The sequence below is a fragment of the Vulpes vulpes genome, chromosome 8, assembly GCF_048418805.1.
Source record: "Vulpes vulpes isolate BD-2025 chromosome 8, VulVul3, whole genome shotgun sequence".
Taxonomy (NCBI): domain Eukaryota; kingdom Metazoa; phylum Chordata; class Mammalia; order Carnivora; family Canidae; genus Vulpes; species Vulpes vulpes.
In genome coordinates, this window is record NC_132787.1 from 48,925,012 (window position 1) to 48,948,842 (window position 23,831).

The 23,831-nt window shown below is 36.3% G+C and overlaps 1 protein-coding gene across 1 annotated transcript in view; it reads left to right on the forward strand.

Moving 5' to 3' along the window:
* The window catches only part of CAPZA1 (capping actin protein of muscle Z-line subunit alpha 1), a 51,917-nt gene extending 28,315 nt beyond the window's left edge, over window positions 1–23,602 (forward strand). Inside the window, exons 3-10 of the mRNA XM_025983326.2 lie at window positions 119–170; window positions 3,382–3,445; window positions 9,789–9,995; window positions 12,853–12,932; window positions 13,519–13,597; window positions 19,147–19,218; window positions 21,520–21,582; window positions 21,957–23,602. Coding sequence (XP_025839111.1) covers window positions 119–170; window positions 3,382–3,445; window positions 9,789–9,995; window positions 12,853–12,932; window positions 13,519–13,597; window positions 19,147–19,218; window positions 21,520–21,582; window positions 21,957–22,097 — 758 coding nt within the window. The 3' untranslated portion in view covers window positions 22,098–23,602. The remainder of the gene's footprint in view (window positions 1–118; window positions 171–3,381; window positions 3,446–9,788; window positions 9,996–12,852; window positions 12,933–13,518; window positions 13,598–19,146; window positions 19,219–21,519; window positions 21,583–21,956) is intronic.
* The last annotated feature ends 229 nt before the right edge of the window (window positions 23,603–23,831 follow it).

Here is a 23,831-nt window from a genome sequence, read left to right on the forward strand (position 1 = left end):
TGTATATATATATCTGAAGACTAACTTTGCAAAACCTAATTTTTAAAAAACTTCTGAAGTTTGTCCTCTACTGAACATTTTAATTTTAACATCTTTTAACATTTTTTTTCCTTCTCAGATGTCCGGCTACTACTTAATAATGACAATCTCCTCAGGGAAGGGGCAGCACAGTAAGTATCTTTCAAAATCCACTTATATATTATTTTAATTTTGTATAAACTATGTTGATAATAAATTTGCATCCTGAAAATTAAGTTTGAAATACTTTAATAAAAGCAGTTGGTTTTAGCAGTTTTAGTTGTTTTAACTTGAGAAAGTATGCCCCCCCCATGCTATTTTCATCCTTAAAGCTTATTATATATATGATCTTATTTTTCTTTTTGCCCAGATTTTCCCTGTTAAAGCAGAGTTTAATATGTACTGTTAGGGTATCCACTACTCCTTTTGATGTTGAATTTTGCTTTAAACTGCTAATGATAGATTAGGCTGCTATTGAGGAATAATGTTTCTCAAATTGGCACAAAATAGTAGATATTCATAAAGTGCTGTAATAGATTAACCATAGAATAATAGCATGATTATTCAACTCAGTCATTGATTCCTTATCATTATCAGGCTAATTAATCTTTTTAAAATAGCACTTTCATTTTATCTTTGTCCTCAGAAACATAGTAATATATGTTTTTATTTTCTTCCAATCTAAATACTAGTTTTCAAGGTCCCTTGTTATCTGGATTTATCACTACTCTCCTTTACTCTACATATAAAATTCTATTTCAATGACTATCTATCTAATTGTCCCGGAGTTCCTTTGTAAAGAAGAAACCAAAAAAGGATGATGACTGGAAAAGGGTGGGTAGAGAGGTTGGGACAAGGATTTTGATGTAGAGCAACAGATAATTATCATAAAAGCATTTGGTATGATAAACAGCTGGTTTAGATTTTAGCTATAGAAAACTATCCTAAGAGCTTCTGCCTGGAAAACAAGCATCCTCTGCCCTGTCTATGGTGCTTTTTTGGAACTCATTCTGGGACCAGATTCTGCAAACCCTAACATTTATACAGCATCACTATAATTGTGATGAATGATATTCTCATTTTATATTGATTTAGACACACACCAAAGATACATTCTAATGCTGGTTTCTCTTAGATGCATAGAATGCCACAGAAAAAGGCATTCATGATTTGGTAGTTCAACCTGTCTATTCTCTGCCCTATCATTGAAAGAACCTCATCTATATTTTGTCAACAGATGATTATCCAATCTAAATGCTTCTAATAATAAGGAATTCACTATCTCACAAGGCAAGTTCCTTGCCTCCATTAATTTGTCTTAGTTTTATCCTTGAGAGTTACCCAAAATAAATCTCTGTATTTCATGTGATAAGCTAGTGCTAAAGAGGAGATGGGGAGTAGAATGCCAAGACCCAAGACTGATTGCATCCTAAGCCTACTGTCCCATTTCCAATTAGGAATGATAGTAGAATTTAGTGTTTAGTTCAGATGCTTTATTTGCCCCAACAACAAAGCTTTGTTTTTATAAATATTCTGGCTCTTACAGACTCTAGATTTTCAGAGAACACTCTTACTAAAGGAGAGCTGTCTTATGCCCAAATACGTGATTTTCCACAGGGATGAAAATTTTAGTTTTTTGTTTTTGTTTTTTCTATAATGAGGTGCTTCAGTCCCTTGGCCATAGTCCTCATAGTAAGCATTCAGTAAATGTTTCAATAATCATCATCCTCATCATTATTGCTTTTTATGTAAAATGAAAGAATCCTGAATGACTTAGGATTTACTGTCTTTCCTGGATTTTCACCTATGCTTTTGATCTCTAGAACCATTCGCTGGTAATTCCCAGCCCTTCCAGACTAAGTAGGGTATTGTCAGCCATGTTAAAGAGAGGATTTTATTCTGGAAGAGAGGGCAGATTATCAGTGTTTTGAGCAGAGAATGACTCGATTAGATTATATTTTAGAAAAATCACTGGCTGCTATGCAGGGGGGCAAAGATTGAAGTAAGATGAGTAAGAAGACTTACTGTAGTAGTGCATAGATAAATGGCAGTGGTTTAGACTAGAGTGGTAGTAGTATGGGTGATGGGAAGAAATCATATTCTGAGTATGTATTCAAGGTAGAACTTACAACATTTACTGATGGGATTGCATGTGAAATTTGAGAGAAAGAAGAATCAAGGATGATCTCAAGTTTTTGGCCCACACAACTGGTAGAATGGAAATACCATTTTCTTGAGATGGGATTAAATGTTAATAAAGTTTGGTATTGGTGTTTGTTATCTATAATCTTAGGATGTATCTTAGAATAGAATATGTATTTACTCCCTATTCCTTAAGCTTTTCTAAAAAAAAAAAAATCCACTTTCCACAAGCATTTAATTTATGTTCTTTTCTGAAGAACCACTGTGCTTAGGACTCATTTTGCTAATGGGGATGTGGTGTTAAGAGAAAATGATTACTTAAAAAACAACAATAACCTAAAAATGAAAAGATTGAAGATTAGCTTTAAATATCTGTTTCTTTGGTTTATCTTGAAGTCTAGGGAGAGTTTAATAGTCTGCTTAAAAACAGTGGTCTCGTAGGTGTTTTAGTAGGTTAAAATTGGGCTGTAGAGGTGTTTAATTCTTCCCTTGGCAAGTGAATTCTGAGAGAAGACTGATACTTTGTAAGTATATTATGCTTTCTTACACTCCAGCATATTTCCATTTTTCTTTCACTTTACCTTTTTGCTTACTTTGTAAGATGTACCAGGGAGCCATTGAAAATGGCTATAAATGTAGTCCTATAAATGTAGCACTGGACAAGTAAACAGTAATATTAGGCATTCACTTTAATTATTCATATCCCCCTTTTCAGATAATCTCTTCTGCCTTAAGCTCTCGGCTGAGACTTGACTCACGCTCAGCCCTTATTCTCTTCCCCATGTCTGATGTCTTCCAGTACATTTAATTGTGGTCTGTACTACCTGCCCTATCTCAGAAAGCCCAGAATAAAGACAGCATTGCTAAAATAGTGCATCAATTGAAGATTTTTTTTTTTTTTTTACTTACTGAAAGCTTCTGTCCAAATGATTAAAGCTATTGGTAATTCACAAAAACTGAATTGCTTAAAATTTAGGAATAGTCAGTGGGGTGGGGGTACTGATGGAGCTTAGGAGTGGAGGGGAAAAGGTAATTTCAGAGTTAGGGCATGTCGGAGAAGAGGTCCTTCAGAAAGCTGGAAGGCATTTGGAAAACACCAGTTTCCTAGAGAGAAAGGGAAAGAGCACAGAGGGTGTTTTCACATTCTCTTTCACTATTACTTGAATTGCCTTTGTGTTTATATATAATTCTCCCCCCCGCCCCCCGCCTTTTTTTAAACAGTGCATTTGCCCAGTATAACATGGATCAGTTCACGCCTGTGAAGATAGAAGGATATGAAGATCAGGTAATGATGGTTCTTTTAGTAGGCTGTGCCTGGATGGTAGTAGAAATTTTATAAACCAAAGCATGTGTCTGAAGATCAGATCCTGAATAAATTCATATCTTAGTTTTCGTAGCTTTCATAATACTAGGAGTTTCTTTGATAGGAAAAGAGAGCTGCCCCTAACAAGAATAGTGAAAATAAGACTTGAGTTTTACACAGATTCTATAGCTGTGTGTAATTCTCCTTGATAAGAATAATGGGAGACACCAAATTTGACATTGTATAGGAAAAGAGGCATCCTTATTCAAATAGAGGAACAAAGGAAATAATTCCATTATTAGTATAGTTATTAACATTATATAACAGGACTTTGCAAATTTAAAATGTACATCCCAAAGGCAATATGTCACTAAATACCAAATGCTTTTTAAAGTCTGAATCTTGGAACGCCTGGGTGGCTCAGTGGTTTGGCGCCTGCCTTTGGCCCAGGGCGTGATCCTGGGGTCCCAGGATCGAGTCCCACATTGGGCTCCCTGCATGGAGCCTGCTTCTCCCTCTGCCTGTGTCTCTGCCTCTCTCTCTCTCTCTCTCTGTCTCTCATGAATAAATAAAATCTTTAAAAATAAAGTCTGAATCTTCTTTGAACCCACAAATCTGCAGAATTTATCCTAGGAAAATAAGTGTATAAATATATTAGAAACGTTTATAATAGTGAAAGATTGGGAACAATTTAAATGCCCAACATTAAATTAATTATCTGCAGACCAAAATACCATGTAGTCATTGAAAACTGATATAAATACTGATTTGGGAATGAGCTCCCAAGTCTGGGAAGATGTTTGTGATATATTAAACTAAAACATAAAGGAGGATATGTAGAATTATGCTAGTTTATTTTTTTAAGTAGATACTTAAGTGAACTGTATTAGAAAACGTGCATCTTAAATTCTGTGAAAATTACACCATTATTTTATGTATGAGTAAGAAAAAAAACACTGACAATTTAAACTATGACACAGTCCTAAGATGCCATCAAGTTTAAAATACATCCCATTTTATAAAATGGTAAGTCATGGGAGGGGACATATGCATCTTAAGAATCAAAGCTATAAAACATATAGATGTGCATAGAAAAGGAAATGTGGGAAAATACAGACCAAAATCTTAACTCTATGTGTTAGAGTTACAGGATTACTAGAATTTGTTTTGCTTGTTGCTTGTTTTAGTTTATATTTTTGCCTATCTTAATTTTCTTAATGAAAATAGATTAATTACAAGTATAAAAGAAAATACTGGAAGGAAATTATAAATACTACTTACAGTTGATATTGTATAACTTAATAATAGGAATTATTGAAATAATAAGATCCGTATCCAGATACATAACATTCGCATATACCATCCATCAGTAGCTAGCTTAAAAATATAGTCAAAAGGAGATTCCTGGGCAGCCTGGGTGGCTCAGAGGTTTAGCGCTGCCTTTAGCCCAGGGTGTGATCCTGAAGACCCGGGATCGAGTTCCGCGTCAGGCTCCCTGCACAGAGCCTGCTTCTCCCTCTGCCTGTGTCTCTGCCTCTCTCTCTCTTTCTCTCTCTCTCTGTCTTTCATGAATAGATAAAATCTTTAAAAAAAAAAAAAAAGATTCCCTTCTTAGCCATAACAACAACAAAAAGCCATTACGTGGACACTAAAACAAGGAAAGATATATGAATTATTAAAATAGATGCCATAGGGGTGCCTGGGTGGCTCAGGGAGTAGAGCATGCAACTCTTGATCTCAGGGTTATAAGTTTGAGCACCATATTGGTTTATAGAGATTACTTAAAGATAAAATCTTAAAAAAAATAAAGTAGGTGCCATAAAACATACACACCCACAAAGGAAAAAAATAAACAAAAAAGATGGCAAGTCAACTACAGTAGGTTAGTTAAGTAGAGATTTTGTCATGTAAGAAATCCAGAGATTAATATTAGAACTGTTATGGTAGCTCCATGATGTCATCAGAGACCCTTGTTGCTTCCTTAGGTGTGGTTTTCATTATCATGCTCTTTAAGAGAGCTGCCATGTTTCAGAGCACTGAATCCATGTTCCAGGAACAAAGAAAGAAGTTGCAAATGAAGAAGAATCTATGTTCTTGGATCAAAAATAGAACTTGCTATTGGCCTTTCCAGAAGCAGCTTCCACTGATAAAGTTATTGCCAAAACTCATGTCATTTTTTTTTTTAGTTGTACACATGTTTTTAAACAGAAAACTTTTGTGGTTCTGTTAGTAAGGGAAAGGAGAGAATGGATATTGGATTGGAGACTAGCAAAAGTCTGCAATATAGTTCACACACTTTAATCAAGAAAATAAATGGAAAATTAAATAGATTTAAATGGTGTGTTTCTTTTTTTTAAGATTTTTTTTAATTTATTTTTTTAATTTATTTTTTTAATTTATTTTTTATTGGTGTTCAATTTGCCAACATATGGAATAACACCCAGTGCTCATCCCATCAAATGCCCCCCTCAGTGCCTGTCACCCAGCCACCCCCACTCCCCCGCCCACCTCCCCCTCCACCACCCCTTGTTCGTTTCCCGGAGTTAGGAGTCTCTCATGTTCTGTCTCCCTTTCTGATATTTCCCACTCATATTTTCTCCTTTCCCCTTTATTCCCTTTCCCTATTTTTTATATTCCCCAAATGAATGAGACCATATAATGTTTGTCCTTCTCCGATTGACTTATTTCACTCAGCATAATACCCTCCAGTTCCATCCACGTCGAAGCAAATGGTGGGTATTTGTCGTTTCTAATGGCTGAGTAATATTCCATTGTATACATAAACCACATCTTCTTTATCCATTCATCTTTCGATGGACACCGAGCGTCCTTCCACAGTTTGGCTATTATGGACACTGCTGCTATAAATATAAACATCGGGGTGCAGGTGTCCTGGTGTTTCACTGCATCTGTATCTTTGGGGTAAATCCCCAGCAGTGCAATTGCTGGGTCGTAGGGCAGGTCTATTTTTAACTATTGAGGAACCTCCACACAGTTTTCCAGAGTGGCCGTACCAGTTCACATTCCCACCAACAGTGCAAGAGGGTTCCCCTTTCTCCACATCCTCTCCAACATTTGTTGTTTCTGCCTTGTTAATTTTACCTAATCTCACTTTAAGATTTCATTTATTTGAGAGTGAGAGAGCACCAGTGGGGGGCGGGGGGTGGCGAGGGGGCAAAAGAGAGAGAAGCAGATTCCTTGCTGAGCAGGGAGCCCGATGCAGGGCTCAATCCCAGGACTCTGAGATCATGACCTGAGCTTAAACCAGTTGAGCCACCCCGGTGCCCCAAATGCAATGTTTCTGAGTAAGAAATATAAATAATATGGAAAGCTTATCTGAATAATAAACATAAATGATGTGGAAACTGTTTTTCAAATAGATTTCATACAATTCCTATTAAAAATAGACCATGCAGGATTATTCTGATCAAGAACAACAAATGAGGGCAGCCCAAGTGGCTCAGAGGTTTAGCGCCACCTTCAGTCCAGGGTGTGACCCTGGAGACCTGGGATCGAGTCCCACGTCTGGCTCCCTGCACGGAGCCTGCTTCTCCCTCTGCCTGTGTCTCTGTCTCTGTCTGTCTGTCTCTCATTAATAAATAAATAAAATCTTTAAAAACAACAACAACAACAAATGAAGGAAGACACAAGGCATTGATCAGAAAGCAAGCCCTACATATCATAAAAAGAAAGGAAAGAAAATAATAGATAAAATTTATGTGATTAATGTAACTTTGATTTCCACTGCCAACTGTACACTTAGATTAACCAGGTGGAATTTAAAAGTTAAATTTAAAAAAAGTAAAATTTAATAGGAAATGGAGAGAGAATCATAAGTAATGATGAAAAGTTTATAAAAGGAGGCAGGTGCCTGACTTGGCTCAGTTGGAGCATGCAACTCTTGATCTCAGGGTTGTGAGTTTGAGCCCCACGTTGGGTTTAGAGAAATAAATAAAAAAACTTTAAAAATAAAAGTTTATGAAAGAAAGTGACCTTTGCATAATAAAAAGGTTTAAAAGTAAGATTTCAAAAGGAATAAATTATGTTCCTCAAGCATAATAGATTAAGAGGTTATTCAGATGCTTAAGGATGATGCCAAGAGTTCAGTGAATAAACAAGCAACAGACATGAACCACTTGCACTCAAGGGGGAAATACAAATTTCGAGAAGTGTTAGATCACCAAGGAGGAGTAATTAAGGAAGTACAGATTAAAATTTTAATGTGAACATATTTACCTTTTAGTTATGAAAGTTGCAGAATTGTGATGAGAAAGCTTAATGAGGGTAAGACTAAGGAAATAGTTATATTCATTGGTCCTACTGTCATTATAAACAAATTTTTTAAATTTTAGTATGGTGATAAGAACAGTAATGTCAAAACTAGGAATTCTTTCCAAAGAATTTTTTTTAACCAGAAGACTTATTTATGGTTGAATTTATAGTGGCTTTCTATCAGAAACTGTAAGTAGCTTAAACCTCCTTTGATTCAGAAATGATTAAGTATATTATAATATGTAAATTTTGTAAAATTATATGTAATTATTAAAAATGGTAAATGTATTAGGGACACCTGGATAGCTCAGCAGTTGAGCATTTGCCTTCAGTTTAGGGCATGATTCCCGCTTTGGGGATCAAATCCCACATCAGGCTCCCTGTGAGGAGCTTCCTTCTTCCTCTGCCTGTGTTTCTGCCTCTTGCTCTGTGTGTCTCATGAATAAATAAATAAAATATTTAAGTAATACTAATAGTTTTTAAAAATGGTAAATGTGTCAAAAGATAAATGGGAAAATAGGGAAAAAATATGTGAAACTCAACACGTGCAAAGTTTTATCTGCCTACTTAATAAAAAGTTCAACTAGAAGAAAACTAAAGAACCAGTAGAAAAGTGGACAAAAGATACGAACAGACTGTTCACAGAAGGAGAAATACAAAAAATGACTTTTGGGGGTGTCTGGATGGCCCAGTCTGTTAAGCATCTGCCCTTCAGCTCAGGTCATGATCACGGGTCCTGGGATCAAGCCCCACATTGGGCTCTCTGCTCAACCAGGAGTTTGCTTCTCCCTCTCCCTCTGCCTGCTGTTCCCCCTGCTTGTATGTGCTCATATGCTCGCTCTCAAATAAATAATAAATAAAATTTCTAAAAAAAAAAAGAAAATGACTCTTTTTATAAGATGAAAAGAAATGCCAGTTAAAATTTATGCTGATGATGTGCTTGTTATTTGGTACAACACCCTGTGATTTGGAAAGTTTGACAATCTCAGTCAATATTATGAATACATTTTCCCTTTAACCCAATTGTCAGAGAATTTATCTCACATGGAACTTGGCACACGTACATAATTTCTACATAATGAACGTACAAGGATATTTGTTGCAGTATTGTTCATAATAGCAAGATATTGGCAGCAACCCAACTGTCTATTAATAGAGGACTTGTTGAATAAATTTTTGTATATCCATACAGTGGAGTAATATACAACTGTAACAAAAACAAAGTAGTTTTCCAAGTACTCACTGGGAAAGTTCTTCTAGATATATTAAGTCTTATTTATTTATTTATTTTTAAAGATTTTATTTATTCATGAGAGACACAGAGAGGCACAGACATTGGCAGAAGGAGAGGCAATAAAAGTGTAAAGGGGCACCTGGGTGGCTCATTTGGTTAATTGTATATGCCTTTGGCTCAGGTCATTATCTCAGTGCCCTGGATTAGAGAGCCCCACACTGGAGTGAGTTCAGCAGGGAGTCTGCGTCTCCCTGTCCCTCTGCCCATCTCCACCACTCATTCTCTCTCTCTCTCTCTCTCTCTCTCTCTCTTTCTCTCTCTCAAATAAATAAAATCTTTTTTATTTTTTAAATGAATAAAAATATGAGGAACACCTGAGTGGTGCAGTCAATTGAGTGTCCAACTCTTGGTTTCAGTTTAGGTCAAGATCTCTCAGGGTTGTGAGATTGAGCCCCAAGCCAGGCTCTGTGTGGAGTCTGCTTGAGTTTCTTTCTCCCTCTCTCTCTCACTCTGCCTCAAATAAATAAATCTTAAAAAAGAGAAAAAGAATAAAAATGTGACTTGAGGGGCACCTGGCTGTCTCAGTCAATAAGAGTATGCTACTTATGATCTTAGGGTCATGAGTTCATGCCCCACGTTGGAGGTAGAGTTGACTTAAAAAATGAAATTTAAAAGAAATGTGACTTGATTGAAAAATCAGTATGGAAAAGAAACCTGAGTAAATGAAAGTTAACTGTCTTGTTCAGAATTTTTCTTTTGTAAAATTTGACAAGAGCTATCTTTTTAGAGTTACTCATATTTGTAATTATTCTTTGGAAGGTCTTAATTACAGAACACGGTGACCTGGGTAATAGCAGATTTTTAGATCCAAGAAACAAAATTTCCTTTAAGTTTGACCATTTACGGAAAGAAGCAAGTGACCCCCAGCCAGAGGACGTAGACGGAGGTCTGAAGTCTTGGAGAGAATCCTGTGACAGTGCTTTGAGGGCCTATGTGAAAGATCATTATTCCAACGGCTTCTGTACTGTTAAGTATCTGCCTGCTTCATTATTAAAGAATGTTTTATTTCTTAAATTTACCTTATCATTTGGGGGCTTTGGCGAGCCAAACATCGCTTCTTTCTTTTTAGAGTCTCCTCTGTATTTTATTCCCTAAGTAATTTTTAAAGGGTTTCTATAAATGAAGAGTTTTATATGGAAAATTCTTTTTAAAAATCCCAGTGCATAAAAATTTTAAATTTCATTGTATTCTATTTCACTCGTCTTATTTACTAATCAGAAATTGCTTTATACCCATTAAAACAAGTTTTTAAATATCTTTAGACATGGAGAAAAGGTAAATTAAGATTGTCAAGACAGCTTTTGCCACATTTATGACTTTTTGGTATAGGCATTTTTATAGAAAGCTACTTCTTACACAGTTTAGATGCTTTCATTGGGGAGTCCAGACTATTTGGAATTTTTTTTTAATCAGGTAATTTGACTTTTTTTTTTTTTTTTTACTACTCCTTGATGTTTAAAAAAATGATAATTTGACTATCATGATTTTTCCTTCATAAAATTGTGGATATGATTAAGATAAATGTTTATTAGAATATTTTCAATATGTGATGATGAGTTAAATGGCAATAATAGAATATCTATTAAGAGACCCTACTTTAAAGCCATATTAACTAGTTTAAATCCTAGTCTTGCCACTTAATTAGCTATGTGACCTTGGGCAAATTAGTTAACATCTCTGTGCCTTTTCACCTATAAAATGGAAATAATAGTTTTTACCTCATAGGATTGTTGTAAGGATTGAATGAGCTAATAATGCATATAAAATGCTTAGAAAATGCCTGGCACAAAGAAAGATCTGCCTAAATGTTGGATATTGTTACTATTACATATGCTTTTTAAATAATGGAGAAAACCCATTATTGGTGGATAAGTACAGTTCCGTTTTGCAACCAGTATTGTAAAGGAAGACGTGACTCATACTCTTTTTTAGAAATTGACTTTGCATTCCTAAATATACTTTCCACTTAACATTTCTTACCTATTTAAAATTTGGTACTATGCATTCTTGTTTTGGAGAACTTCTATACCAAGTAATCCTACCATGTCCTTTTCTCATCTTTTCTCACTTGTCTTAGCTAACAGATGAGCTACAAAAAGCCAGTGGAATTGTTCTAACAGTATTCACTATACCCAAGTGTTTTATATCCTCCAAGCTGTCCTGCTTAGTAATTCTTAATTTCATTTCAGTATTTCTGATGGTATTCCTATTTCTGATGGTATTCCTATGGTATTTTCTATTTAGCGTGTTCTAAACTATTCCCGTTGTCATCAAGCATCTGTCTGATCCCCCACATTGTAGTAAGACTGTTGTGAAATCTTTTTCTCCTCTTTCCACACTCCGGAATCTTCCCTCTTTCATTGTACTTGAATCTTAGGAAGAAGGATCCTTATTCTTGATTTTATATTATCTTATCTGATACATTTCTCTTTCCCTAGAAATATTTTTATTTCTTCTGTCCTTAAGGAGAACAAACTTTTCCTCATCATAATAATTTCTGTAAGTTACTTCTCTTTCTCCATTGCTGCTCCTTTCCTCTTCACTTCTTTCCTCCTTCTCTGTTTCTCTGCTACATAACCACACCTGGGAGCATTCTGCTCCTACCAGTGCCATTTCCTCATTACCTATCTACTTCTTAACCCTGTGAATTTTGGCTGTAGTCTTTACAGAAACTTCTCTCTGAGGTTACTAATAGTTCCTGAATTTCCTGACTCAGTATCCTTTTCTTCGTCGTTGATTCCTGTATGGTATTTCACACTGAGACCAACAAGCTACTTCCAGAAATTCTCTTTTGCTTAGACTGCTCTGTCATCACCCCTACTCATTCTAAGTCTGTCTCTACTTTTCTCCCCAACCTTTGAAAATGTAGGCATTCCCCATTGCTCCATATATGTGACTCTCTTGGCAACTCATAGTTTATTCAGTATAGGGAAAGTAAACATGACATTTTGTGGACTATAAAGCACTATTTATTTTTTTGCTTTTCCTTGGTATTGCATTTCTGTTCACCTCTTCCACATTAAGGAACAGTTGGGATTTCTAACTACTAGCTGGGCATCTCCATTTGAATTTCCCAAATTGTAAATGAGACTACCATCTTTCTCTGGTCATCTCAGCATGCAAGTAATTTTGACTTTTTTCCCCATTTTTTGCCCTTCACTTGCAGTATACAGCTAGACTTGATTATGCTTCTGCATCCTGATACCCACTGAAACTACCCTGACTTACTGCCTAGATTAATGTTGTGGTCTCCTAACCAACTTTAGCTGTTCCTCCATTTTATCTTGTATACCAATATTAATTATTCTCCCAAACAGTAGTTCTAGTATTATTTTTGTGGCTGTCCATTGCCTATAGAATAATGTCCAGACTTAATACCTTACATCTATGACTATAGGACTTAAATCTACTATCTGAGATTATCACCCAGTAGTCTAGCTCATATGCACTCTCTAACCTAAAAGAACTAATTGCCATATTACTGAACAAGCCCCAGTTTCCTGTTGGAACAGTTTACTCATCTTTTTTCTCAGTCTCTGCTTATGAGTATCTTCCTGTCTTGTAAGGCCCAACCCACCAGGAACCTCCCTAGTACCCCAAATCAGGAGTAGTATTTCCTTCTGCATTCATTATACCACTGTCTCTTGTGGAGCTAAACACGTTCCGCTCTGTGTTCACATCCCATGAAGTCTTGTGAGTTGTAATCTCATCCTGCCTGATTATTTGTCTCTCCTAAGGATTTAGCATACCACTTTTGTACAGTGTTTGTCACTTAGATTAAATATGTTTTCAGAATCTAACTTTTTTTTTTTTTTAACGATAGGTTTATGCTAAAGCTATAGATGGGCAACAGACCATTATTGCATGTATTGAAAGCCACCAGTTTCAGCCTAAAAACTTCTGGTAAGAAAGTAGATGTTCTTTTCTATTTGTATCTAATTTATATTGGAAAGAAACCAAACCAGCAATTGAAACTTGGTTTTTAATCTAGTTTGCAATAAGTTATTTGACTGAGAGACTTCAGATCCCCATCTGTAAAACGAAGGATTTTGATGTGAACATTTAGATTCCTTTCAATTCCAAGACATTATAATCTGTCTTTTTAAAAAAGTGCTCTTATTTTTATTGAGAATAAGTGATTGATTAATAAAATGCAGAGTTGAAAATCTGAGTTTTACTTGGGTTTGGTTAATACTTGAGTTAATTGGAAAACTTAGCAGCCCATCCATCTGTGTGTGGAAGAGCCTTCCACGAACACTATAGATATGGTTTTCTATTCCAAGATTGAAAAATGAAAGTCAGTATAACTTAGAAAAGGCTTATGTTTAGGTACTTGGATACAGACTTATAGTTGAGTAGACAGAGCTTTGGATTTGTCAAACTAGAAATGACTTTTTTATTCCTCTTTCCCAAATTCTCTGCCTCAGTGGCAAGTCATCTCTTTCACGGACTTACTGCTAACTCTGCAGTCTTGTGTGTGTTTTAATAGGAATGGTCGTTGGAGATCAGAGTGGAAGTTCACCATCACACCACCTACAGCCCAGGTGGTTGGAGTACTTAAGATTCAGGTGAGACCCCATATGTTAATAGGCCATGTTAAAATGTCATATCTTGAAAGCTAACATGGAAGTTGGTATTTGTTCTGGTATTAGAAGTAAGGCGCTCTATGTAGATGCAAAGTAAGTTGGATGGTAGTATACAGAAATAGGAGTCAGCCTCCTTTGTGGGGAAGTAGTTAAACAGCTATTCTGGATTGATAAAGAAGAATCATGAGGTGTATACTACTTGCTTATTATTTTTTCTCTTCCAAAAATAACAAGATTTTTCCAGGAATTATCAGATAGCAGTTTTAGGGGCACCTGGGTGGTTCATTCACTTGAATCCAACTCTTGATCTCAACTCAGGTCTTGATCTCAGGGTTGGTAAGTTCAAGCCCCCTATTGGGCTCCTCATTGTGCATGAGGCCTACTTAAAAAAATAATAGTAGTAATAATTTAAAAAAACAGGAGTTCTAGGAAAGAAGAAAGCAATTAAGAAGTGACTAAGTAGCAGCTGCTGTAACTTACTTAGGGTCTGTGGTGTGTATTACCTCAGTTAAGTGTGAACATAGACATATATATAAAACTTTTAGCTCTGCAAAAAGCTACATGAATGGGACTCTCTTTATAGTAATAAAATTCTTTTATAGAATAAAAGAAGTAAGAAAAGTAATAATTTTATTTTTTAAAATCAAATAACACGGAGGAACTAGAGAGAATTGCCAAGTGTCATCATGTATAGAATATAAATAACCAAGCAGAGTAGATTTCTAATGCTGGTTTCAGAGCAGATAAGCAAGTGAATAAGGAGCTTGTTACTTCATTCGATGCCTGTCTGGGCTGAAGTCTTCTGATAACCTAGCAGAGATTTAACTTTCAAATTGAGGTTGATTTAATTCTTAAGCCCAACTAACTCTCAGATTGGATTAAAAGTTACTGATAACTGAGAAGATCAGTACCTAATCGTACCACTATTATATCGTGTTGTCTTTTATAACAATTAGGAAGAGCCTCCTTTTTCACTGTTATAATTTAATCAGAGCATATATAGTAGATATCGTCTGTATCCACTGTTTTCAGGATAGCTTTCTGTTACAAGTAACTTTCCCTAGCCACAGGAGCATGTTCAACAACATGAGGCAAGCTAGAAATGTTAAGTTCACAGCTCTGGAGCAGCCCATAGTGCCATACAAGAGTTGGTAGATAAATAAATTTGCCAGCTTCCTCACCAGTCCGGTGGGACAACTCTGACGCATATTATACTTGTCTTCCAGAGTCCAGGGCCCACAGTTAGAACCCGTTCATTAATTCATCTATAACACTTCCTTCCCTTTTGTGTCTCAGTACACCTCAGTCCTTATTAGTCCTTCCTGAGATTACCTCCCAAATAAACTACTCCCTCTCAAATCTTTGTCTTGGGGTCTGCTTCTGGGGTAGCCCAACTTAAGACAACATATATTATTCTGTTTCTGTTTAACTGTATATATGAGTAGCCTAATCTTTAGATCTCCCATAACTATGACATAAGCATTAACCTGGCAGCTTACTGCATACTTGTGTAAGTAATTTTATTTTTCTTCTAGAAGGAAATAGTTGCTTGTGTTTCACCTTTGCTAATGCAAACCTATAAATTAAGAATACATATCATAAAGAGTAATAATTTCTGATAAGACTTAAAACGAGGGACAGTACCCAGACCTCATTTACACCTTTTAACCAGATTGGCTGATCACACCTTGGGGAAAGTCTTGCTTCATTTACATGTCTCTTAAAAATCAGAGTGAGAATTACGTAGCACAGTCAATAAAATATTTAGCCCTTTGATTATTCTATAGGCAAAAGGGTAGTTCCGGGAAGTCAACAGTTTCTGAGGATTTATGTTGATAGTCATGTTGAAATTTTTATTAGCAGATGAGACCTAGAAAGATTTCTTTGCTTTTGGCAACTTTGAAGCTGGAGAGATCTTATCCAAGGATCTCCTTGAGGATATCTGATGTCATTGTCCTCCCAGCCCTTTGATTCTTCCCATAAGCACCTCAGTAAAATGGTTTGTTCCCTCCACTGCACAAAAAAGAAAGTTTTGTTCTACAATAGAGTTTGGGATGCCTGGCTGGCTCTTGATCTCAGGGTTGTAAGTTCAATTGCCATGCTGGGTGTTTTTTTACTTAAAAAAAATCTTTATAAAAAATTTAAAAAGAGAGTTTAAGCTTAATTTATCATTGGTGTATTAGATAATGAAATAGATATTTTTAGAATTTTCTATTGAGTTTATAAGCAGCAAGACTTAGTGGCCTTATAGTGTATTCCTATTCATGTTACAGTTCTTAAGAAACATGATAAAAGTTCAAACTAGTTGCAGAGTCTTTATTGTTAGACAAAAAAGATATGCCCTGGGGCACCTCGGTGGCACAATGGTTAAGCATCTTCCTTTAGCTCAGGTCAAGATCCCAAGGTCCTGGGATCCAGCCACAAGTCCGGCTCCCCTTCCTGCTCAACAGGGAGCCTGCTTCTCCTGTCTATCTCTTCTCTTCCTCCCCTCCCCACTGCCTAGGGTCTCTCTTTGGTGCATACACTCACTCTTTCAAATGAATGAATGAATGAATGAATGAATGAATGAAATCTTAAAAAAGAAGAAGAAGATGTGCCCTGCATAAGTCCTTTCAGATGGGTTCTGAGATACCTGTCTCAAACATATAACTCCGTTTCTTCTCTGGACAGAGCTACATTTTTAAAATATCCCTTACTCCTGTTCCTAGTATTCTTTTTGACCTCTGGACTTTTCAGTTTCTTAGTTTAAAAATGATCAAACAAAACTAGTGTTTGAGCGTCACCCACCCTGTTTGAACATCCTGTCCTTGTAACACAGGCAGGCCAGATCTGAGGACCCAGCAGGGGCCCCACAGGACCAGCCAGGAGGGTCCTTGGCTTCACATAGGATAGAAATGAAACTCAAGCCCAGAGGAAGTGAGAGCAGAATTTATTGAATAGCATAAGTGAAGAGTATAATAGAGTGTCTGGGAGACTCAGAAAAGGAAAAGTGAGTCTCCCTATCACTTGGGGTTAGAGATTTATCCTGGAAAGGGATCCAGGGACATGTTCCTTCAGGAATTCAGGGAAGGATCCAATCAAAGGTGAGTGCCACATGAATAATGGGTGTATTCCATAAATCATCGAAGATAGGGTATGTTATTTCCATTGTCAACCAAGGTTTGTTCAAAGTTAATGTCCTGGAACATGCTTGGGATCTGGTTCTTCTTAGATGTTATCAAGTATTTGGGGGCCTAGGATGAAACTTAGAAAATGATTAACTTTCTTGTCTCCCCTTGGAGTGGGAACATAGCTTCTTTGGTTTACTCAAATGCAAAGTATGAGAACTTAGCAGAGAAATAGAGCCTTTCTAGAATGGAGTCCATTCAGTTTTTCTATCTCACTTGTCTATTGGAATTTGAACCTTTATATTGTCATCATTACTTAGCCCAATCTTTTTTGTCCAAATCTTTGCTGTTCTAATTCTTACATGTTGGTATTACAGGCATTTATCCACTCTCTGCTTTTCCAGTGTATTATTAAATTGTCTTTTTCTCTTTGAACTCCTTTAGAAAGCCAAAAGATGAAATTTAAGGATTTGGAGAGGGCATGGAAAGTCTAGTTTGTCTTGCCCATCTGGACAGAGCCAGCTATTTTTGTCCCCTTAAACAAGGCTCTGTGGTGGCTTCTATTGCTCAGGGAAGTCCTTTTGTTGCTAATAGGATCATGGTTTCTGCTTAGATGAAGGCATGGCTGTGTTAATCCCCTTCTAATGATATCTTACAAGAGTTAGGTCCCTAATGAGACACATTACTTATACCTGGATCAGGGAATTTCTAATTTTTTTACAGAGCTTAACAGTGAGAGGTATTATGCATGTTGGATATAGTTTTAGTTCTGGAATTTGACCTAATTCATATTCTGGCTCTTCTTCCTACTTGATATGTGAATGTGGATAAGATATTAAACTGCCTCAAGCCTCAGTTTTCTTATCTGTGAAATAGGAATAACAATGGTCCCTGTTTCAGAGTTTTTGTAAAGATCGAATGAGATAAGTAATAACTATATGGTTTTGCACAGTGTTTAACATGTAGTAAGGACTCAATAAATAATAGCTGTAGTACTATAGTGTATAGTTCCTTTCTTCTTTTTTTCTGCTTTATCTCTACAAACATTCTTTTTGTGTGTCATCTCCTGGTAGCCTGGTCTAGATGAAGGAAACAGGCAGTACCTAGACTACCATTCCAGCATTATGCCCCCAGTTTCAGCTCCCTCCACTTGATTTTCTTAACACAAGTATAATCTTTCTAAAACATTCCCTTTCCCTGAGTCCCCATCACCTTTGATAGGATAAAGTCTGGATTCTTAACATGGTTCATAAAGCAGTTTGCTTTTCACAGACTGTATCTAGCTTGCATCATAGCACTATCTCCTGCCACAGTCCCTTCCACACTCCTTTCCGCAGTGAGTTCTTTATTCTTCTCTCTTTTAAACTAAACCATTCTTTTGTATTTTTTTTTTATCCCCTTGCTAGATGTTCTTCTCTACTTGTCCATTTAGGTGGTAACTCCTATTTGCAAGACCCTGTTCAAATGAACTTAACAAAATAGTACTCTCATCCTATTTTGTATAACCAGTTTGTAGCCATGTTAAAGTGACTGAACCTATCTTTTTTTTTTTTTTTTGACTGAACCTATCTTGTAAGTTGCCAAAACTTCCTGATATGTCATTGATTAGTCTGTCTCTTGTGTATGACTCCTTCTTGCTAATTGGTCTCATAATTGTAGCACCCCATTTTATCATACATCCTCAGAACTTGTCATGCTTTTTTGTAGTTTAATTTGCCAGTGGCATATTTGTTTTTTCAATTTGTCTTTAACCCTCAGTTAAGTTTTTCCTGCCCTTGGTCAGATCTACTTACCAATATTGATGATTGTATATATGGAGAGATGGGTAAGGGATTAGGATCAATTAAAATCCCTTGGTTTTCACAGAGAAAAACTAATGTTTAGATTTTATGGTAATTATTTTAATGCTATTAAGAGTGGAATCTTATTTAAGGTCTTTGTATTCATAATACCTAGCACAATGCCTGGAGCAAATAATAAATATTTTGTTGAACTAACTTATTAATCAGCTTCCCCTGCTAAGAAAAGCGAGAATTCTGGGATCCCTGGGTGGTGCAGCGGTTTGGCACCTGGCTTTGGCCTAGGGCGCGATCCTGGAGACCCGGGATCGAATCCCACGTCGGGCTTCCGGTGCATGGAGCCTGCTTCTCCCTCTGCCTGTGTCTCTGCCTCTCTCTCTCTCTCTCTCTGTGACTATCATAAATAAATAAATTTAAAAAAAGAAAAAGAAAAAAGAAAAGCGAGCATTCTTAAAATTTAAAGTGTTCTGTGAACTTAACCACCATTTTAAGTTACAATTGTTCATATTAATATTTTGTTCAGAGTTAGTAAAGATTGAGGATGGCCTAAGGCATGGATTTGTACCTTAGCGATGGGTTTCCATATGAGCTACGCATAAACTTGCTCAACCACTGTCTCACACAGGTTCACTATTATGAAGATGGCAATGTTCAGTTGGTTAGTCATAAAGATGTACAGGACTCAGTAACTGTTTCGGTGAGTGTGGAATATTTAATATCTCATTTGTGCCTTGTTTTTCTTTGAAAAATTTGATTTTGATCCTGAGTATTGATTCTGTCTCTAGAAATTCAGTTTGTTTTCAGTGCTTTGATTTTGGCAGTTGATAAAAGTATGCAATCAACTGGCTATAATTAGTTCATGGTGTTTGATTAAATATAATAAATAATTATGTAATATAACATAATGTGGGGCACCTGGGTGGCTCAGTCAGTTAAGCATCTGCCTTCAGCTCAGGTCATGATCCCAGGAGCCTGGGATTGAGTCCTGCATTGGACTCCCTGCTCAGTGGGGAGCCTGCTTCTCCTACTCCCTCTGCCCCTCCCCCTGCTTGTGCTTTCTCTGTCTCTCTCTCTATGTCAAATAAATAAATACAATCTTTTAAAATACATATATATGTGTATATATATAACATAAAGTAACATAACATGATATATTGACAAATAGTGATAATAGCTTTAGAGAATCCAAACTTCTTTCTCTCTTTCTCAATTGTGGATTTGCTCAAGGACAGCAAAATCTTCAATCAGTAAATACCAGAAAGAAGGAAAATTTTCCAACAAATCCTGTAGAGCTGCATTCGTTTCACTAAAGAAACTGAACAGTTTTAGGAATATCCAATTTAAAAGTATTGTGCCTAATTTTTTTTTTTTACATTCGCAGTACTTTATATTGTAGAAGTTATTGAGCACCTTCAAATAGGTATTGTTTGGGGTGCTTGGCTGTCTCAGTTGGTAGAGCATGTGACTCTTGATCTCAGGGTCATGAGTTCAAGCCCCATATTGGTTGCAGAGTTTATATTTTGGGAAAGAAAATCTTAAAAAAAAAAAAAAAGGACACCTGGATGGCTCAGTTGGTTAAGCATCCAACTCTTGATTTAGGCTCAGGTCGTGATCTCAGGGTTGTGAGATCAAGCCCCACGTTGAGCTCTGCACTCTGTGCCCCCCCCCCCACTGCCAACCAGGAACATGCTCTTTTTCTCTCTAAAATCTTTAAAAAATAAAATAAAAGATAATTAAGAAAAACAAAATAACCAGATAGCTTTTGTTTATTTATATCTACAATATTTACCTTATTAGATGTTAAAACTGAGAAATGTTAAATGTATTTATTAATTTAAAAATACAATAACAGGGATCCCTGGGTGGCGCAGCGGTTTGGCGCCTGCCTTTGGCCCAGGGCGCGATCCTGGAGACCTGGGATCGAATCCCACGTCGGGCTCCCGGTGCATGGAGCCTGCTTCTCCCTCTGCCTGTGTCTCTGCCTCTCTCTCTCTCTCTCTGTGTGACTATCATAAATAAATAAAAATTAAAAAAAATAAAAATAAAAATACAGTAACAAACCCATTACTTTTTAACCTAAATAACATTTTCATGAACAACAACCATATTTTCCAAACCAAAAAGAAATTATGCAAAGAATGGCAGTGGTTGACATTTTTACAAATTATATAGTGTCTGACTAAATAAAAGACCACGGGATTCTCATATGTGCCCACACATTCCATTAGCTGTCAGAGTGATGAAGCCATCGCACATGTAGCTTCTGAGACCTGCATTATGCACACTTGAGAAGGAGAGTGGAAAAGCAAATGACTTGTCTTAGTGTTATTGTAAAAACAAAAGATGGTTTTGACTATTTGAAAGAATATGGGGACTGCTGCTTTAGGTAGAAAATCTTACCTTTTACCTTTAATTGTGTTCTACTTTAATGATGAAAGGAAGAGAGAGAATGAAACGAAATAAACCAAAGTGAAAAGGATATGTTCAGTTAATATTGTACCTGAGTCACATAAAGCAAAATGTGATTGTTTGGCTTAACATAAGTAGCAAATAGAAGAGTATATAAGTTTAACATATATGGCTAATAGCAGTGAGGGCATTGTTTATATTATCTGAAAGCAGAGATATTTTCAAGGCATATACATTTCAAGATATTGTGATGATATCTTTTTGGGCATACCATGGTAGGTGGAAAGAGCATGGGGTCTCCTGGCAAAGACTGGGATTCAGACCCCATCTTTATCTTTCAAGAACTGTATAATTTTGGTCTAGTCACAAGGATTCTGTTTTCTCATCTGCAAAACGGAGGTGATGCTAATAACAGGTCTCCTTCACAGGGTTTTTCTAAGAATCAAAAAAGATAACATGCAAGGGAGCACTTGACAACTATAAATTGTTATACAAATATTCAGATTTCTTTAAGATAGTCTTTTCAATATCTTTTTATTCACTCCTTATCCTTTTTAAAAAATTCCTATTTCCCCCCTTCCTCCATTAGAATGAAGTCCAGACTGCCAAGGAATTTATTAAAATCATAGAGCATGCAGAAAATGAGTATCAGGTAAGATCTGGAACTAATTTTTCTAGATCTTTAGTACCTTATTTTGCTGTTAACACATTTCGTTAGACTTCTCTTTGTCCTTTTAACATAAATATACGTGTTACTCAGTGTTAGTAAGTGTGGAGACTATAGACCTTGTAATTTGGCATTGTGCTTACAAAGTTTCAACATTGGAAGGGATTATAGCTCTAGTTTTAGAAATACTGTAAGTGGGCTTCTTAACTCACTTCAGAAATGGGAGAGGAGCTTACTAGGAATATTACATCCTGTCTATCCTTACAAGACTCAGGCATGTCCTTTGACTACAGAGTTACTTTCCTAATCACAACCATCCTTTTCTGTTCAAGCAACTTATCTTCAATTATCTGTTGCAGACAGCAATTAGTGAGAACTATCAAACCATGTCAGACACCACATTCAAGGCCTTGCGCCGGCAGCTTCCAGTTACCCGCACCAAAATCGACTGGAACAAGATACTCAGCTACAAGATTGGCAAAGAAATGCAGAATGCTTAAAAGCTGAATGTAGGATTCTTCAGTACATGGAAAGAAAGGATTCAACATGCGGTCATACGATAAATAAGTGATTTATAAACAAGAGTGATATTTTGCTAGGGCTTTCAGAGTTAACAGGTTTTCTAGCCTCATTGAATACTGTTGAACGGATAGCATTGTCTTGATTCTTTTGTGTTCTCTGCCTTGTAATTTTTTGTTTTCACTCTATCTACTTGTAAATTTTTTCTTTTTTTAATTCTGCCACATTCAATGATGGAGAGAGAGACAGGCAGACAGACCTATCCTGGAGTCATTTTACTGTTTAGAAAATTTTCCTAGCCATGAAGCCCTGTTACTGATATAGACAGGTAATATGCTCAGTACTTTTCTACCGCTATCCTTCAAAACACTTCTGGTACTTCAGCGGTTTTTACTGATCCACCAACAACAGCTAAAGAGGCTATGCTGCAAACTAGCTGAATGGAAGACACACTCATCCTTCTCCCTCTGACTGCTTTGATCATCATTTATAACATCTCATAATTGTAGTTTTGAAAGTTTAGATTGGGCTTTTCAGGTCCTTTTGTGAGGGCAAAGGAAGTTTTCTGGAAATTCCATTATAGCCAGCTTCTCTGGGGAAGTTGTTTTTAAATCCAAAGACTTGAACCACATTCCCTGCACATGAACATGTTTGCTTTTTTCTCTTCCCTCATTGTCTCCTTCCCATCTAATACCATTATAGTTAGAGACATCTGCATTTTTAGAAGAGTTTTACCTGTTTATTATTATTTTGTATTATTCAAAAACTGCTGACCTACTAGGGGTGTAGTAGAGTATAAAACTTAAAAAATGCAGATGTTGAAGGAATACTAGGTATCTTGTGCTTTAATACTTTGTGGCAGGATTATACTATAAGCAGATGAGTCAAACAACTATGTAAATCACAAACAAAAAAACTAAAAATGAACCAAAGTGAAAAGGATATGTTCCAGGCAGTATCTTTCTATTGTAACCTGTTATTTAAGGGAATACTAGTGATTCGTTCTAAATAGGATGTAAAACTTGTTCCAAATTACTCTTCCTCAGTCCTGCCTGCCAAGAGCTCAAATGTAACTGTGATATAGCAACCCTTCCCAGGTGTATTGGCAGGTAAATGTGTGATCTCAGAATACACAGGTGACATAGATATGATATGACAACTGGTAATGGTGGATTCATTTACATTGTTTACACTTCTATGACCAGGCCTTAAGGGAAGGTCAGTTTTTAAAAAACCAAGTAGTGTCTTCCTACCTATCTCCAAATAAATGTCAAAAAAGAAGGGTGTTTGTGCTTCAGCTTTGTTTTTGCTCAGTAATAACAGTCAAGCAAGTTTGTTTCCAAGTGACCTGTTGAGCTGTGTAAGCTTTTTGTTTATTTCAAATAAAATATATTTGTATTATGTGTCATTCATACTATATCCATTCATACCACACTATCCTCTGTATCAGGTAGTCCAATAGAAATATACCTGTTTTGTTCTTAAATTGTCTGAGTCTCTCCTTTTCAATTCATCGCTTCAGTTTTTGTTCTCAAGGTAAGATAGAACTGTGTGCAGTCTTATTTGATGAGGATGTTCAGGGTTTCTGAAATTGGTTCCTACCTATTACAGATTTGGTGATTATCCGAAGACTTGGAAAGAACAGCTTTTTTGTTTGTTTTTAAGTTTGAGCATTGTCTCTATGGATAATACTGTTCTTCACCTAAAGGCTATGG